At 43.6% G+C, this 17,599-nt stretch overlaps 1 protein-coding gene across 2 annotated transcripts in view; it reads right to left on the reverse strand.

The window, feature by feature from the left end:
• The window catches only part of CHUK (component of inhibitor of nuclear factor kappa B kinase complex), a 32,152-nt gene that overhangs the window by 3,367 nt on the left and 11,186 nt on the right, over positions 1-17,599 (reverse strand). For both annotated transcript variants that reach the window (XM_075759056.1, XM_075759057.1), the window contains exons 8-19: positions 16,382-16,489; positions 14,676-14,811; positions 13,437-13,631; positions 13,110-13,212; positions 10,681-10,804; positions 9,289-9,440; positions 8,200-8,261; positions 5,510-5,619; positions 3,336-3,385; positions 2,502-2,598; positions 1,489-1,636; positions 488-624 (exon numbers count right to left, since the gene is read on the reverse strand). In XM_075759056.1, coding sequence (XP_075615171.1) covers positions 488-624; positions 1,489-1,636; positions 2,502-2,598; positions 3,336-3,385; positions 5,510-5,619; positions 8,200-8,261; positions 9,289-9,440; positions 10,681-10,804; positions 13,110-13,212; positions 13,437-13,631; positions 14,676-14,811; positions 16,382-16,489 — 1,422 coding nt within the window. The remainder of the gene's footprint in view (positions 1-487; positions 625-1,488; positions 1,637-2,501; positions 2,599-3,335; positions 3,386-5,509; positions 5,620-8,199; positions 8,262-9,288; positions 9,441-10,680; positions 10,805-13,109; positions 13,213-13,436; positions 13,632-14,675; positions 14,812-16,381; positions 16,490-17,599) is intronic.

Genomic DNA, 17,599 nt, shown 5'->3' on the forward strand with positions numbered 1-17,599 from the left:
TTGGAAGGATAAAAAAAAACCCCAGATACTGAACCAGATGGGTTGCTTAGTACTGACTCTGACTTCAGACCTCCATTTGAATTAAGACTTTTTAAAATCACTGAAGCTCTAAGAAGCATTAAATATGGCCTGATTTATCTGGGACTCACAACCAGAAATTCTGCATGAGAAGAAACCGCATTTTGGTTTAAAATCTCATTGCCGCATTTTGTGGCGCTATGGCCAGAGTTACTAAAAGTTCCTACCAGAGCTAAGTTACTTGGGAGTTGAACAACATTGCCTTCAGAGGCAGTCTAGTATGCCAAAACTCTCTGTGCCCAGCACATCCAAAACCCACCACCTGGGACATGGTGAAGATGTGCCCCCCAGGTCCCCTCAGCACTGGAGACTCCAGTGGCCAAGGACAGGATTTGAGCGTATGCATAAAAAAAAAAAATGGCTACACACTGACTTCTCTGCAGTGGCCTCCTTTCCCAACAGCCCTTACCCATCTTCAGGGGCTGGCATAGATGACAGAGGGTGAGGTACGTTCCCTGAGGGGCTCTGTGGGAGCCACGTGGCTGCCGCAGTTGAGGCTGTCCCTTCCAGGCTGGAGCTTACCAGCGATCGAGAAGAGCTCTGAGTCTAGAGAGAAAGAAAAAAAAAAAAAAAAAAAAAGAAATTCATCTGCTGCAACAGACAAAGGAAGAATTTAGTCAAGGCTTAATTATTTTGTACACAGGACTCGCCATTAAACATAAGCGCTGTTTGTAATATACATACACAATCTAGGCCACGCCTGCACCTCGGAATTCAGCTGATACAACCCTCCACAGTTCTGCAAAGAGCTGGTACCGAATGCCTCCGCACGTTGTACATGGCATGTCTTATACAGTGAAGAATTAGGAGGCGGTGCCGTGTCCTAAACTGTGAGTCATGCACGGCAGCAACTCTCCTGACAGAGGAAAGACATAGATGTTTCCTATGCTGATCCTGAAAGCAGGCACGTGGAAATCAGGAGATCGCTTCAGCTGTATAGTCACAATAACTGATGCAGAAAAAGCAGTGTAGTCTTAACACAACTTAAACTAACCAGGAAAGCGCCTATTTTGCTTTTGCAGGACTGAAATCGTGATAGGTTTAATACCTCGGGCTGAAGTTCACCTACCCTGGTGTACACCCTCCAACAGCAGACAACACAAGAGATTCAGGGAACGCAAAAACAAGGCGCATGGCATGGTATGTCTATTGTAACTCCAGCTACCAGCGATTTGCATTTTGGTAACTTACTGGGACCAAGGACTCCTCTACTGGGCTTCTCTTCCATTAATCTGCCTATCCTCTTTCTAAACCTGTGTCAGCTTTTAGCATCTCAAACTTCCCTTCTCTACAGTCAAATCAACTGTTGTGCGGAAGTTATCCCTTTCTGGTCCCTTCAGAGTTTCATTTGATGTCCCCTGGCTCCTGCATTGAAAGGAAGAGCAAACAAATAGTCAAAAAACTACTTACACAAGCAATTTTCAGCAAATGCCATATCTCCCTTTGTCTTTTGCCCTGCATCTGCATCACTGAGTTGTCCGCTTCCTTGATGTTATTTAGAGCCACTTCAATCTTTGGAAGCAAGTCAATGATCTTCTGCTTACAGCCCAAGAGCTTGCTATAATAAAAAACAAAGTTACTTTCCAGCCTGTGTGGCAATAATGTTCTAGCAAAACCAAAAGCCTCACCTTGTGATTCAAGAAAAATTCTGTGAGAATGCCCCTTCCTCGCAGCACAGCACTGTGACACCTGCAGGTACAAAACCTGCAAGACTGGAGGGACCCCTGGACTTTTCCAAGTCCAGTTAAGACTCAAGGAGGCAGGCAGACAATACTACTATTAATACCCACAATAGAAGCTCTTCTTATTTGAAATGCAGAAATTGATCCTGATGACAACGGACAGCACAGCAACTCAACCATGGCATTTTATTAATCTTCTCTGGTCTGTGTTGGTCTCTGTGAGCTGACCATACCATAGCTAAGAGTTTTTTTATGGGATCTACTAAGCATAAGCCACACATGAAAATAAAACTAAGTCATGCTTTGCTGACTACTGAGATCTGCATAACGACATTTCTTCTGAGCTACTTGAAGATTTAACGAATTAATGAACCAATCACTGTGGTATCTTCTCAACTGGTACACTATTTCTTTTTTTTTTTATTCCCCCCTTAATCCCAACCCAAACACTGGCAGAATTTGTCTCATTTTAAAGTGAGCTCTTGGATGCTAACACTACAAGCCACTGCAGTCTCCTCCCCTTCCCTATTAGCTATACACATTAGCTATGTTTCAGAAAAGTAAGTGGAAATTGAACAGGGACACAAAGGAGCAGAATTAATATTGCTATGAGAAACGTATACCTGTGGACGGAGCTTTTGGGCTCCGACCTCCATGGTTTTCCCTCTCCTTTCTTGCTACAAAGCTACAAATGCTGCAAGTTGCATTTGTTTGGGTTTTTTTTTTTCCTGCATAAAGTACCTGAGATGGCCAAAGAGCTCCTTGAGAACTCGGTCTTGGCTCTGTACTGTCTGCACAATGATCTTCACCATGTCCGTGCTGTCACTGTAGGCATTATCTGGAAGGGCCATCAATCACATTAGTAAAACACTCTTCAGCAAGGAGCTACTCTGGACACAACGCTCAGAGTCAAGGAAAGATTTGACTTAGTGCAGCCAAACAAACTGAAACAGAATGAAACATCTTTAAACCTCATCACAATCTGTCATTGGGCACAGCTTTTCCTTAATGTCTCTTCTCTCCACAGTAACGTATACAATTCCAGCTACTCTTGCTGTCTAGATACCGGCTTCAGTAAAGACCACAGGTAGTTGCCAAACGCACAACTAAATCTTTCTACTTGCCAGTTACTATGTTCAGAACATAACAATCCCCAAACATGAGGCTCCATCCAGTATAATTAAGAGACACGAGGAGAGGGAGAAAAGAGACTGCCCTTGGGTCGGAGTGATGACAGAGGAACAGCACATCTTCCCATGTCTGGCGGGAGTAAAACAGTAGTACTGGAGGCAGGAAAAAAAGGTAGAGAATGCCAGAAGGCAAACACGTGTTCAGGGCAGATGCTCCAAGACGGAAAACCAAAAGACAAACCCATGGCTGAGGAACAGGACTACAGAATTTGGGTGAGCTCTAGGCTCAGCAAATAGAAGAAATTGCCTTAAGGTATACCCTTGAGTCTGTTTAACTAAAACAATCATTTGCCTTCTCCTAAACGCTATTTTCTGAGTCTGAGTTCAGAAAAATTAGTCAGGGGGTATGAGTGTGAAACAGTCTTTGAACCATCTCCTTCCATACCTGGAGGTCTTGTTTTTAATTGCTTGTACAGGTCTATGGCTCTCTGTTCCCTTTAAAAAGAAGAAAAAAAGATTCATACACATATCAACAAGCAGGTCACTCAAGAAAAAAAGCATTGCAATTAAGTTGTGCCTTGCTGAACCTCATACATTGGAGCTGCCTCCGCCTTCTACAGCTAGATACAAATATGACGTTTGGAACACAGGGATGGTCTTTCTGTGATGGAAACCAACTCTACCCTAAAAGCTGTGTCTCTTTTCCTCTGATTATGCATTTTCTTGTCAGGAAGGTTATTTTCAGTTTCAAATTTTCACATGGCTCAGCTGTGTTTTCTTTCCGTGGTATCCTTAATTACGAAACTTCATCTTTGTAACTATAGGTACTTCCGCACAACTGCCTCAGAAATTCTTGTTTCTGTTCTGTATTTTTTTGCCTGAATTTTAGTGATACTCTGCAAATGGAAAGAGACAGCAGCATCACAAACAAGAGGACAGTATTTCTCTTCTTCCCATTAAATAAATGTTACTTCTTTCAAATATTTCAAAAGCAGCCAAACACCGAAGCTTCCAGCCTTGAACAACTCTTGACTGTTCCAAATCAAAAGTCTGTCAGAAACAAGTAGCAGTTTAGCCAGTTCTAACTCCACTTTTGGGCCCTCACCAGGCCTCCTCTTCCCCTCAGCTGCCCTTAGATCATCCCAATACTGTTTCAAAAGATCATGCAAGCTGCTTCTGCAAGTCGGCATTTCTAGCGTGCTGGATAGCTATCCATCTTGAAACTCCTGCATCAGCCAAGGATAGAGGAAGAGGTGCTCTTTCCTCCTGCTGCACTGGGAAAAACAACACATCAGCATTCAGCAGCATCAAGTAAATTTGAGACATCACCCAGGATCCACGCGTGTCTCGTGGCTGCGTATATCAAAAACCTTAAGCTAGTGCTCTGCGGTATTCTTTGCTACAGCCCCAAAAACTAAAGAGCAGGAGACTCAATCTGTTCTCCACTCATTAAAAGGAGTAGCTTTAGACTAATCAACAGCTTAGGGCACACTTTAAGCACCTTGCAAATAGCTGATGCAGCCTTGGGTTTGAAAGTAGTGGTGAAAGTGCTTAGAGACAATGTCTTAGGAGGCAGGTTCGTGATTAGTTTATGCTGCCCTAAGTGTGGGCTACTGCTGCAAGAGGTGGTTTCTCACTTCCTCTCTCGTGCACCAGTTCTGCTGCTCCTGCAACTACACATGGATGAGAAGCGACTTAGCTGATCTGGCTCTGCAAAGAGGGAGGGGAGAACATGCAGGAACAGGCATGTTTCCTTCCAGAATACTCAGACTCATTCAGAAGAGGTCTTATTAACAACAGATTTACTGGCTATTTAATCTTGGTGGCTGTTTGATCCCACTCTTTTATAATTGTCACTTGTGGCCTCACCTACAGCTCAAATGACAATAATTGCTTCCTACGTCTCCTCAAGATCAGTAATATCACTTAGCTCTTTCATATTTTAACACTTTTAAAAAAATAAACATTCAAGTTTCCAAATGTTCATGTATTTGCCAGTTGTTAATTATCCTTGCTTTGAAAACACATTGAAGATATTTAACATGATTTTACAATGATCTTGTAATTTTCTCACTCAACACTATAAAATTCACTCTTCTCCAACGCAAAAAGAAATCCTCTGCGTTTTTCAGTTGAGAACAAGATATATCTTAGGCCCATCCTCTTCTAAGGTGCAGTTTCATAGTCAGTGACCCAGGAGTGTCCTTGTCCTCCCTAGCTGTGTTTTCCATGTTTCCCCAGGTCTGGTCATTGTGCGGCTGCCGGGTAAGTTAGATGACTTTACTCCTGTGACTGGATGTTAATGTTTCTTGCACAGCTAGCTTTCGGATAGAGAGTTGTCCTGTTCTGCCTTATAATGCTGCCAAGTGATCATTAGAACTTCAAGAGGAATGAGGAACGTACAGCCACAAGTGGCAGGGTCTTCCCTTTCACCAGCAAAATGATCTTAAACTGATTGCAAACTGCTCTGTACTCGCAGTTTACAAAAAACGATGACTGCATTTCAGAAGCGCTGATGGAACCACCACCAGATATTTTAAAAAAAAAAACCCAACACCCGGATACTGAAATACACAAAATCCATTTATGTGCAACAAAAATAATACGCCAAGGACTTACAAGCTCTCCATGACCTCTCCTTGACGCCTTGCGTATGGACTCTTCTGAAGCTCTACAATTTCTGTGTGCAGAGCCATGATCTGCTCATCTAGATATCCAATATCTTCAGCCTAATGGGGAAATGTAGGTACAAATCAAACGGAAGGAGGAAAGCAAGAAAGTAGATAAAGATCCCCAGAATACCTGTTTGGATAATGGGCTGACTCCATGCCGAGTTTAGGAGAAAAAAAAACCTCTTTGACATGACTGCTGCCTCCATAATCGAGTTTACTTTTATTATCTTCTCAGTACATGGTATCACCTAGATCCAAGTCTCTGACAACCACACTGGGTGAGAAAAATCAGCTTCTTCACAAATCCTACCTCTGAGATGCACACACACTGTCTGGCTCTACAATACATTCCAGCAGCAAAGATTTTTTTCTCTTACTCTTACAGTATGGACAGAGGGTGCTCTCACATTTTACCCTCCCATATGCATTTTGGTCTGACGTTTCTCCGGTATTTCACATCTTCCTCAAAGCAATATAAAAGATATCAATCCTATGCCAAGCCCTCACAGTAAGTTAGGCGAGACAGTCAACAACAAAATTCCTGAGCATGAGGAATAGGTTTGTGGTGCCAGACATGCACTGGAGATCCCTGCCACAGTTAAGAAAACACTGGTAGCTCTTAGCGCTATGGACTGTGGGCACTGATCTGCCTTCCTGAGACAGTATTTGGAGATATTTCAGCTTTGCCTTTCTGACCTGGGGCTGTAGGACCTTAAAACGGAAAATCTTCCAGAACATACCCATTGCTGAAGCTGCAGAAGTACTGGGTATGAGGCTATATAAATGGGATGTGACCCCTTGACCCGAAAGGGATGCCTGTGGGTCTTGCAGGTAAAGAATAAAAGCAGGAGCAGCAGCAAGAAGCCACATAATCAAAGGAGAATTAGATTGTGAGAAAAATGTGAAGTAAACCCTGTTATCAAAAGAAACGTCTTTATCTGGAGCACCGTGACTCACCACACAACGTAACTGTCCCTTGAATTCACAGAAGTTAAACTGTCCGCTAGACAGACTGAGATAACACTGTATTAAAGGGTAAAACATTTTCCACTCCTGATAAATGGACACGGTGTGACTATACCTGTGGACTGCACAGCTTGGAGACAGAACATAATTCTGATGGTTTGCAAAGTAAATATTTGTTGAAGTTCCTGGTTTTCTGGAAACAGCCAGTGACAGCTTTGAGTTATTCTGCTAGAAGGAGCCTCCCTTTTATCTTTCTTGCTTCCTAACAGGGATCAACAAGATCCCAAAATTTAAAGAGCTAAAAAGAGGTGAATTCAGGTGGGAATCCAAATTCCCCTATCTCCATCATATGAGCAAGCAGAATCAAGGCTCCAAGAACCTTTTGACTTAGATGAAGACAGGTAATGGATCCCAGAACCTGAACTGCCCAGCCATTTTCCTTTGGCGGGGGGGGGGGGGGGGGCGGGGTGGGGGGGGGGGGAATGCAAAGTAATTTCTTGTTTCTGTTTCTAATGGTATCTGGGATTTTTATGTATTAATCACCATGCTCTGTAGGACTATGAGAACCAATACAAAAAAATCCCTGCAGGGGAGAGCAGAAATGCAAGACATCAGCCCAGCAAACCACATAACAGTCCTGGTCAGCAGAACATGGGATGTTCTTGGCACTCCTGCAACTGGCTACTATCACGGAACACAAAAAAAGAGAGTACTTTTTGAGATATTTTAAAGACCTCTACTCTGACAAATACATTACAATTGTGCTGATTTTTCCTTGCATTCCTTCTGAATGCCTCCCCTCTCCCAAACTTTATTTAGTACATCCAGTAGAAAAAGAAGAAAGTTTTTGACAATAAACTACAATCATCCTAGCACTATCCCTAGTTTTCACAGCTAAAAGCTTATTCCTTCCCTGTAAAGGTCTAGACAGACCTGTGCACAGAATTATTCTCTGTCAAAAAGGCCTCTGTTTCCTCATCGTTTTCAGTGGAGGTAAAATTAAAACGCGTATTCACAGAAGACAGAGATCAGAATTTTAAGTAGTCAATAAATTTCAACTAGCCTTTCTCACAGAACTAACTCTCCAAGAAGCAGAAAGCCATTGTATCAGCTCAACTATCCATAAACCACAAGTGAAAACATCTGTTAACTATTAGGACTACTCAGAGTAAGAACTGGCTCTAGTTCCGCTCTAAATTTCTTAAGGATGACTCTTATTAAAAACAAATTTCTGGTATTCTGCAGGTAAATATGCAAATTAATGCCTGTACTCCTAAATGAAGTACTGCAATTTTGAAATCACTGCATAGTAAGTGATTGGTATTATTTTCAGCTTTAGCAATGGAAATTTTCGTGTGCAATAAATCCAACCAGGAAGACCCTCGTCTGTAGCAACACCATTTATTTTGGACAGTAAATAACGTTGTCTCTATAGTCTACTTTCCTATATAGACAACTGAGTCCAGTGACATATGTGTTGGTTTTGCTCAAATCACTAGATTCAAACAACCTGGTAATTGGGGACTGCTTCTTTTTTCATGCACCTGCAATGATATTCTCATTCCCATAGCAGGCAGGATATGAAACACACTGAGGGGACAGAACAGTAGCACATACGACAGTAAGTTCCTGTCACGATCTCCTTCACAGAGATGTTGTAATACCCCCTACCTGTGCACACTGAGAGGCCTTCTCTTCCATCTCCTTCCAGGCTTTGAGCATCTTTTCTGAAGCTTAAGAGAAAAGAGTAGGTATAGACACAAAAATAAAGCATGACCTGAACTTTACATACATCAGTTGAATTTGAACACAAAGAGCATGACGCTGGATCTCCAAGCAGAAGTCGTGGCCCAGAGATCACAGAGAGACAGCAAAGTTGCAACTTAACAACTCCACGCTCAATCTTAACTCACATACAAACCCTTTGGTAGGATTTCACTGTTTGCTGTCACCGGCCTAAAATGAGTTTGAGTTTTGAACTCCACCATTAAGCTCAACAACTGCCACTTTTGATTAAACAGACTGTCCAAAAGGAGCTCACCAAGTCGAGTCTATCCATTTTCCATCGTCATCCTTCAGCCCAGTCATAATTTTTGACTCAAGTTTCAGTTTTTAGTATATATCCAAACTATGCATTAGTCTTACTAATCTCCTAATCTCCCCTGAATAGCGTTTGTAAGATCCAGACGTTTCTGTGACATTAAAATGTAGCTGGTGCTTTTTCACTTCATCTCCCACCCTGACTCATGCTACCTCCTGATATCAAGCATGGCAAGATGACTCCTTTCATCCTGTTCCAAGCAGTGCTTCTACAGTCACCGTGCCCGTTTGTTCTGCCATGGATGGTTAGTGGCCCTTCCACTGTACAAGTGCAGCAGCTCTGCCCTCTGCTCTACGCTCAGTGACAACTCCAAATGAATCAGACTCTGAATGAATAAATAGCAAACATTTACATCACCAGTACTATTAATACTCTGATTTTCTTAGCTTAGTGTTCTCAGTGGGGAACAGCTGACCACCTGTTTCACTGTCACTGAAGGTCTTCAAAAACATTTTATTTTTTATCCTCCTGCCTTTGCTTCTAACTCTTCTCCTGCACCTGTCCCAGCTAAAACATACCCATAAAGATGCTGAAGAACACAATGGCAGCTCCTGCATTCATTTTCTTTTAAGCTAGCTCTTACTCACAGTCCTTCATAGTCAATCTGATCCTTTATAGGATCAGACAAGACACCCAGGCAAGTATTACACAATACATACATATGCCATAAGCCATCTGGTCACTGTATCTCTCGAGGTCGAGGCGAATGCTTTGATGAAAGAATTCCAGTTTTGCTTTCAGTTGCTGAGATGCTGACACCATATTGTTTTTCATTTTGATTAGGTTGGCATTATACCGAAGAAGACTGAGCCTAACAAACGAAACAAGAACAGCACATGTTAGTTGAAAAGTGTATCTGGACTTACGTGGCCAGTGCCGTCACGTTACCTGAAGGAAAGACATAGCTAGCAAAAAATTTTTGCAAGATCCTTGGAACAGGGAGTCTCAGTGGGGTCAGACTCCATCCCACACATCTTCAGAAGCTGCAGGTCCTCAGCAAGCAAAAGAGAAAGTCCTTCCTCCTTTCCCAGCTTTTTTGTCAAGCTCAGTTAAACAGTCCTTGCAGCGTAGAGTATTTCTTAGGATTTCCAGCATCCTGTAGTGCACGTAGCCCCTCGTGAATGCTGGCACCTTTGTTATCACTTGAGATATGTAACACTGCCCATTCTGTGATTCGGTCACAGGACAAAACCCTACAAATATAACAACCAATTGCACTCATTCTGCCACTTGTGGAACAGCTATCCTGGGCTGCATTAGGAGGAATGTTGCCAGCAGGTCAAGGGAGGTAATCCTCCCCCTTTATTCAGTGTGGGCGGGGGCACACCTGACTCAGTTCTGGGCTCCCCAGTACACCGTAGCCATGGACATACTGGAGAGAGGCCACTGAAGGGCTACGAAGATTATTGAGGGACTGGAGCATCTCTCCTGTGAGGAAAGGCTGAGAGAGCTGGGACTGTTCAGCCTGGAGAAGAGAAGGCTGAGTGGGGATCAAAACACACAAACACCCAAAGGGAGGGTGCAGAGAGGACAGAGCCAGGCTTTTCTCACTGGTGCCCAGTGACAGGACCAGAGGCTGCGGGCACAAACTGGAACACAGGAGGGTCCCTCTGAACATCAGGAAACACTTTTTTACTGTGAGGGTGACTGAGCAGGGGCGCAGGTCACCCAGAGAGGTCCTGGAGTCTCCATCCTTGGAGATATTTAAAAGCCATCTGGACATGGTCCTGGGCAACCAACTCTAGGTGACCCTGCTTGAGCAGGGGGATAAGACTGGATGACCTCCAGAGGTCCCTGCCACCCTCAGCCAGTCTGCAGGTCGGTGACTATATTCAAGGTTCAAGTTTTTTCAGCTATTATCAATGTCAGGCACTATGCAGTAAAATTCCTGGAGTGGAATAAGCTCCTGGCACAAATATCTTTTATAATGTATAATACAGCAGAGGGCTGTAACATTTGAGTAGCCAAACAAAACTCCCCAAGACGTACATTTCCATGCGTCTCTGTATTTGCCTAATACTGAATTTTCTGAATGAGAAGTAACAACTTACATGGCAGCTCTCTGGCCCTGGAAAAGCCTGCTATAATCTTCTTTTAGCCCAATCACGTAGTGAACTGCTTCTGCCCAAACCTTGCGCAGCTGAGGAATTGGCAGTTGGATTTTGCTATCCTGTACTGAATGCAAGAAAAACGCAATTGTACACAAACGAAAGGGCAACTCTAGAAAAGAACTTCACTGCTTACAACATTCCTAATTCCCACTTCAGGTGCCTAAGCTAAGGGATCAAGCCACGTAAGATCTGCCCAATTTTTATGCGATGCTGTCTAAGCTGGTATAAGCTTTCCATGTTACAGCTCCCCAGGTATTTGGCAGTCTGCTACCAGCCAGGCAACACCTCATGTTTGATCTCACAGCTACAAGAGCACTGATTTCTTTGAGCGCTTTGGCCTACTGGCCCTAGCAGACGTGGGGCATGCTGCGTGAAACATTGCGCAAGGCAGGACCCATGGGTGGTTTTATTCAAAAACTATCTAAAGCACTTGCTCAAGCTAGCAAAGCAAATTTAATTGCTCCGTTTAAGCAAATGATATTGGTCACTGTCCTGATATGTGTTTCATCTAAAATTGTTTTCAAATCTTTTGTACACTTCCTCCCAGATTCCTGATGTAGATGTTTACAGGGGAACACACATAAGCTCTGCGTCTTTTCCCGTTAAAGACTGTCAGTACGCTGGGATATCAATAAAATTGTTGTAAAAAGCCTTAGCTCCAAGAGATTCAGCACAATGATGCCACACAATGAGCTTTGCCAGAAAAAACAGCCCAGAACACTGGGGAAAAAAAAAATCAGAATAAACCTGAGTGACAGTAAAAGGAGACAGAGAAAACCAGCACAACTTCTGCAGAGCCACACCAAGCCAAATAAAGCTATTTAACAGTAACTATATGTCACAGGGCGTTTCGTTTATGTGCAGTATCCCAGTAGACGTCTCCTGTCCTTTGACACTATTTTTTCTTTCACAGAGGTATACAAGCTCGTCACACAGGTATATCTGGTATACATATACACCTTCATAGAGGTATATTAGGTCCTGCAGATGACTGCTGTCATTTCAGGAGACACATAAGCAAAGCTGTAAGCAGAGAAGCAGCTTTCACGCATGGTCTACAAGTATACTGACGATGCTGGGGCCAGGTGGCAGCAGCAGAACTAAGGACCAGCTGGAACAGATCCCACCAGTATCTGTGCAACAATAGCCAGGCTCTGCTCCTACAAACTCAGGAGGAAGGAGCGGCCTGGACTTTCTCAGACACATGGTGAGACCAGAAGTAGGATCAGTGCTATGGAGTTATGAACACATTATCACTAGAGCTGAAAACTGTCAGGAAGACGGGACAAGAGTGCAGGTTTTGAACCTCTGCCAAGTGTCTCTGAAGACCAGCCCTAACTCATAACCTCCACAGGGGAACGACAGCAGTTCTGCAACTGGTGGAACATGGCCAAACATGGCTTGGCTCTGTGATCAGAGCAAGGTGGATTTCCTCATACAGGGCTCAACTGATCAGAAGCATAGAACGAGGGACCTGTTCCTTCACTTAGGCGAGACACAAGAGATGGATGGACTACAGCTGAAATGCAGCTATCACAGTTGGGGCAGTACAGGGCAAAAAGGTAATCCAATGCAAAAAGTATGCTGATATAGGGTTCAGAAGCATAAATCTAGGAGAGCTCTAGAAGGGCAACTGCTCATGAAGATCCAAAAGCACCCAATCTCAGGAGACAGGACTACAAGGAGCTGAAGCCTGATTGTACCTGTGCACAGGGAGGAGGAGAGGAGAAGGAGGAGGGATACATGCACAACTTCTACAGATGCTAAACCCTAAGGTAAGAGGGTCCCTGGTACCACCAAAAGATGTCTATGATGGCTATCGCTCAAGTTCTACAAACATCTCCCAGCATGATAGGCGTGAAGGGACAAGACCCTTTGGCAGAGCAGAAGACTGTGCAAACGAAATCACAGCCCCCAAATCAGAATCTTCCTTCCAGGATGTAGTGTGCAGACACAAGCAAAAGTTTCCCTCTCTAGTCTACAAGATTCGGTTGCATGTATTCCCTTCCAAGCCTTCATTCACATTGTGGTTCTGTTCAAGGGGGGCAATGCTTAGCGTTAGGTGTGGTAGGTGCTGTTCAGTGCACAGAGTTTAATACAAGGGCAAAAACCTTAAATGAATTCTCAAGTTGCTCTACAGGAGAGTTCCCAAAGGGTGGGCAATGAATTCTCTGAACTGTTAGATCTACAAAATGTGGAGATACAGCACTGTAGATGTAACTTTGTTAGGCTGATCCAGGTTTTTAAGTGGTCCTCTTTGAATTAGAGTGCCCTTCAAGATAACACACAGAGATTTGTAAGGCAAATCTACTTTCACATTACATGAGAAGCAGCGCTTTCAGTTCCCAGCTGCCCTCCAGCATACTTACCAATGTAATTTACACAGTCAGACAGACTCCGAGAAGCAAAGGGTCCATCATAGACAGTTTTGCTTTTATCAAACAGATAGACCATGTAGCTATCCCAGCCTCTCTGGTGAGAAAAGAGAACATAATCAAGAGAAATCCCAAACATAACTCCTACTAACCCAGAGAGTCCTGGTTACATCATAAAGGAAATAATGCTAGACCTTACCAGTTGCTACACTTACAAAGCAAACTGTCTCCAGTGGGAAGAGATTAAGGCAATTTAGCTTCCCTAAGATTTTAAATTCCCTGAGAATGTGAAAGGCATTAAACAAACAAAATTGTTCTTACTACGCCATCAATAACACACTGGGAAGCGGGTTTCCGAGGGTCCAGACAAATCCCTGTCTCCAACAGCAGTTCCTGATTTCCAGTACTTATTCCGGTTTCAAACTCAATGCGATTCTGAAGGGAATGAAGGCTTTCCTCAGGATGCAAAAGAAATGAAACAATCTTGGCAGAGGTCATATTTAGGATGTGTACTATCTGTAAAAAGAGTGCAAGTTGATTACAAGTCACTGGCTATCAAAGACAAAGGGCATCAAAGCCTGGGAGGAAGTATGTAGCAATTAACATGTTAGACTGAGAGCATAATTCGAGTTTTAATGACTGCAATAATCAAGTTCAGCAGCAAAGCCCCACATAATAAAACTCAAAGCCCGGGCCTGTAACTTTCAACTTAATGCCAGAGAAAATGACAATCAAATCAACTAACAGCTTGCACAAACTATGCTGCAGTTTAATTACTTCAAAAGAACGGTGACAGGCCAGCGTGAAAGCCATCTTGAGCCTTGTCTCTGATGCCGGCCAGTACTGCTCCCAAGAAAGGGAGTCCCAGCTCCTTTAATCCCTGCATACGAAAAAAGCTGTGACATGCCAGTGCTTGTCTTCTCACCGCTCTCATGGTCCTCTCTATAGCTTTACTATATCCAGGCAGAGACTGTAGGACCCAAACCACACCACGATATATAGATTTTGACAAGTCCCAATTATGGGCACAGCATTTTGTGTTTCAGGCTTTAATTCCTCTGGAATACTTCCAGATCAGACAAAATTATCCTCTGGCTTCTACACATGCTTGCCTCAGCTAGTCTTACTCCACCACTGCTCCAACAATTACTTGAAGAAGAAGAGTCAGGTGAATGTAATCTCTGTTCTACTACAGGCACTAGTATAGTACATGGACCTGGAGGTCACAGCATCAGTAGTGGAGTTCAGGAAAACCGTTACTAGCAAAGAGTAAACTGTTATTTGATCTTGGCAAGTCCTTTCTGAGACGACAGACAGTAATACAGGTTCATTCTTCTACTCCAAGTTTAAAGCTAGAGATTAATATTGCTGATGATATTTTGCCTTCAGATATGTCCTGTATGGGCTGTATATCCACTTCCTGATACCACCAAAAACATTCCTCAGGATCCCGCACAGCTGGACAACGCCAGAATTATAGCTTTGCTCCACTGAACACACTTTCTGTCCTCCGAGGTGCTTTCAAGTAGGCCTTCAAAACCAGTAGCAACCCTCACTCACCTTCAAATTCAGTATGTGATCCATTATTAGGAAACACTTTGGACAACTGGTCTCAGGATCTAACCCTCCACCTCTCTGTTGTGGATCCCAGTTCAGCATCAGTTGCAACCAATTTTCCATTGGTTCTACAATCAAACTAAAAGAGAAGAAGGGCTGTAAGAGAAGGCAGATACTCTACAACACTCAGTGCGCTTAGGAAGCTAGGGTCTCACAACAGCAATAAAGTGACAGCTCTTTGGTTAGAGACCATATGCGTGCAACATCCACTAAATTTCGCTGCAGTCGCTCATCCCAACAGCGGGGAAAGCCTGCAAGGGGAGAAAAGCACACACAGTGAGAATTCCCCCTGTAACCATCTTCACTGACCTCAGCAGAAGCACTCGCCCATCCACGGTACCTCGCGCTACGCTTCTTCTGACTCCTATTCATTGAGTCAAAAGTATCTTGACACGTCAGTGAGGGGTCAAAACGGATAAAGGGGAGAATTGGGGTTTTTAGGGTTTTTTGTGCCAAAACCCATCTGTGATGCACATAAAATCAAATAGTTTTCAAAGCCATGTCTGCAGAATAATCATCCCCGTGCTGCAGAGCTGCCCAGAAGGTTCTCCTCCATGTTTATCCACATAAGAAGCACGTAAGTTTGTAAAAAAAAAAAAAAAAAAAAAAAAAAAATCTTTACAGACAGTACATAGTGCAAAAAGCCCAAAGCACTGGCACAAAGCCATTTTATTTCATTCTCAACTCAGCACTTTTCCTAGAAATCTGCCAGTGCCAATGAGCTGCGCTGCAGCGCTGGGCACATCTAAAGACACGAGTGCTAAGTAAGTGCCAAATGATCAGAGTCTGACTCCTAGCTTGGTACAGACCAATTCATTCAGGTTGAAGGTCCTTCTGGAGGTCTTCAGTCTGAGCCCTAGCCCGGAGCAGGGCCAGTGTCACAGCTACAGCAGGCTGCTCAGGACTGTGTCCAAACAAATCTGGGGAGTCCCCACAAATGGAGATCCCCCACTGCTTGGGGCCCTGTCCCAGGGACACGTCACTAGCACGGGGAACCTTTTTCCTGCGCCCAAACTTCATTTGCCTTGTTCTAACTTGTGCTGTTGCCCTTTGTCCTTTTGCTTTGCCCCTCTGAGAAGGGCCTAGATCCATTGTCTCTGTAACGCCCTAAAAGATAGCAGACGACAAAACTAGATCTCCCTTTACCTTCTCTTTGCCAGACTGAAGAAGCCCTGCTTCATGGGCCTCTCCTTGTATGCTCTATTCAACAGGCTCTGACCATCTTTGTGGCCTCTGCTGGACTTGCTGCAGTTTTCCCAACACAAGTACTAGAAGCTTCTGCTTTTGTGGAGCAGCTAACCCGAGTAACATGGTTTATGAGATTCAACACCATCAAGTTATCGGGTAGATGTTACTCAGTGGCTCTATAATAATGGGTGGAAAGCAGTCACAAGAATTCACACTGCAAGGTGAGTTGCCATCATCCCACAAACTTCAGGGTGAACTGCCATTGGAGAGCCCAAAGCATCAAAAAAGAGTCATGTGGTTACAGGCTATTCTTTAACAGCAAATGGTAGCTTGCCAGGAGCTTGAAACATTCCTTAGCAGAAAGAAGAAGGACCTCTCAGTGCATGGAATAAAGGAGGAGGAGCCCTCAGTTTAAAAGACAAGCCAAAAATTATCACATGTAGCCACAAGGACACACTTACCCACAGAGGCTGTGAGGCTGCGGCAAATGGGTACTAAAGCGAACCTCCCCATTCATCTCTTCAGAAGCAAAGATGTGCTTTGGATCCTTCTTCTTGATTTTTTCATGCCTAGAAAATAAAATCCTTTGTGGATGTACTGACAGCGTTACTTTTGTAAAGGGTCAACTGACTATGGCAGCAGCAAAAAGCACCGCAGTCTGGTAGCTTTAGAAACAAACTCTTCTTTCAGGACAAAGACGACATTTCCAAACAATCCACCCATAACATCTCCAAGTGGAAGAAGGGAGTCCCTGTGATCATCTCTGGAAACATTTTTGTGCCTGCTTGCAAGGAGGTCTGGACAGCATCAAAGGAGGATCAACAGGTAACAATTCATTGACCGCAGAGCAAGCCTGCACAACAAAATCAACCTCCACACATTAACCAGACAAATAAGATTTGCAAGAGTCATCTGGCAAAACCACTGCCCTTACTTTGGTCCAAGCGAAGCATCCAGTAAGCGTTAGAAACACAGCACGCTACTGGATCCGGTGCCAGAGAAAAGCATCGCCAGCAACTCTGCCTCAGTTTCCCCACCTTGGCTCATTTCAGCGCTGGTGCAACCCTTGCCTAGAGCCAGCTGCTCCGAGAGCAGCAGGATTTCCCAGGGCAAGTCGACAGGCAGCTGGACGCTTCTTGCTCCTGGAGGCTGCCAGCCTGCTCTTTCCCAGCCAGGCCCAACTGGAATGAAGCTACGTGTCTGTGGCCTGCACTGTTCTCTTCCCTCTTTTATGGATAGGGAAGAGTTGTTTCTCATCCCACTCATTCATTGGTTTTCTACTACTTACATTAGGAAATCAAGTGTTCCATGTTGGAAAAAAAAAAATGCAACAAATATTGAACTATTAAAATAATAAAATTCCAAGAATTAGCAGTTAAAAGGGAAACTATTGCAGCATATTGGTTAAAATTATTTTTTGTTAACACATAATTTTTTAAGGTAACATTTGCATAACTCTAATTTACCTTTTCTCCTATTATTTCAAAGCTAACAGAAAAGTTTTGTATTTTTTCTGTTGCAGAACCACCCTTTTAAAAACCAAGCTTATATACTTGCTTATTGCAAGGTAAGAAGTGGAAATATAAAAATACATATTTCTGCCCCTTCCTCTAGCCCTCAAAGAGCAAGCAGATACCTCCATATCCAGGTTAAAATCCTTCAGTGACCACCTCTGTAAA

Source organism: Balearica regulorum, chromosome 7 (genome assembly GCF_011004875.1).
Source record: "Balearica regulorum gibbericeps isolate bBalReg1 chromosome 7, bBalReg1.pri, whole genome shotgun sequence".
Classification (NCBI taxonomy): domain Eukaryota; kingdom Metazoa; phylum Chordata; class Aves; order Gruiformes; family Gruidae; genus Balearica; species Balearica regulorum.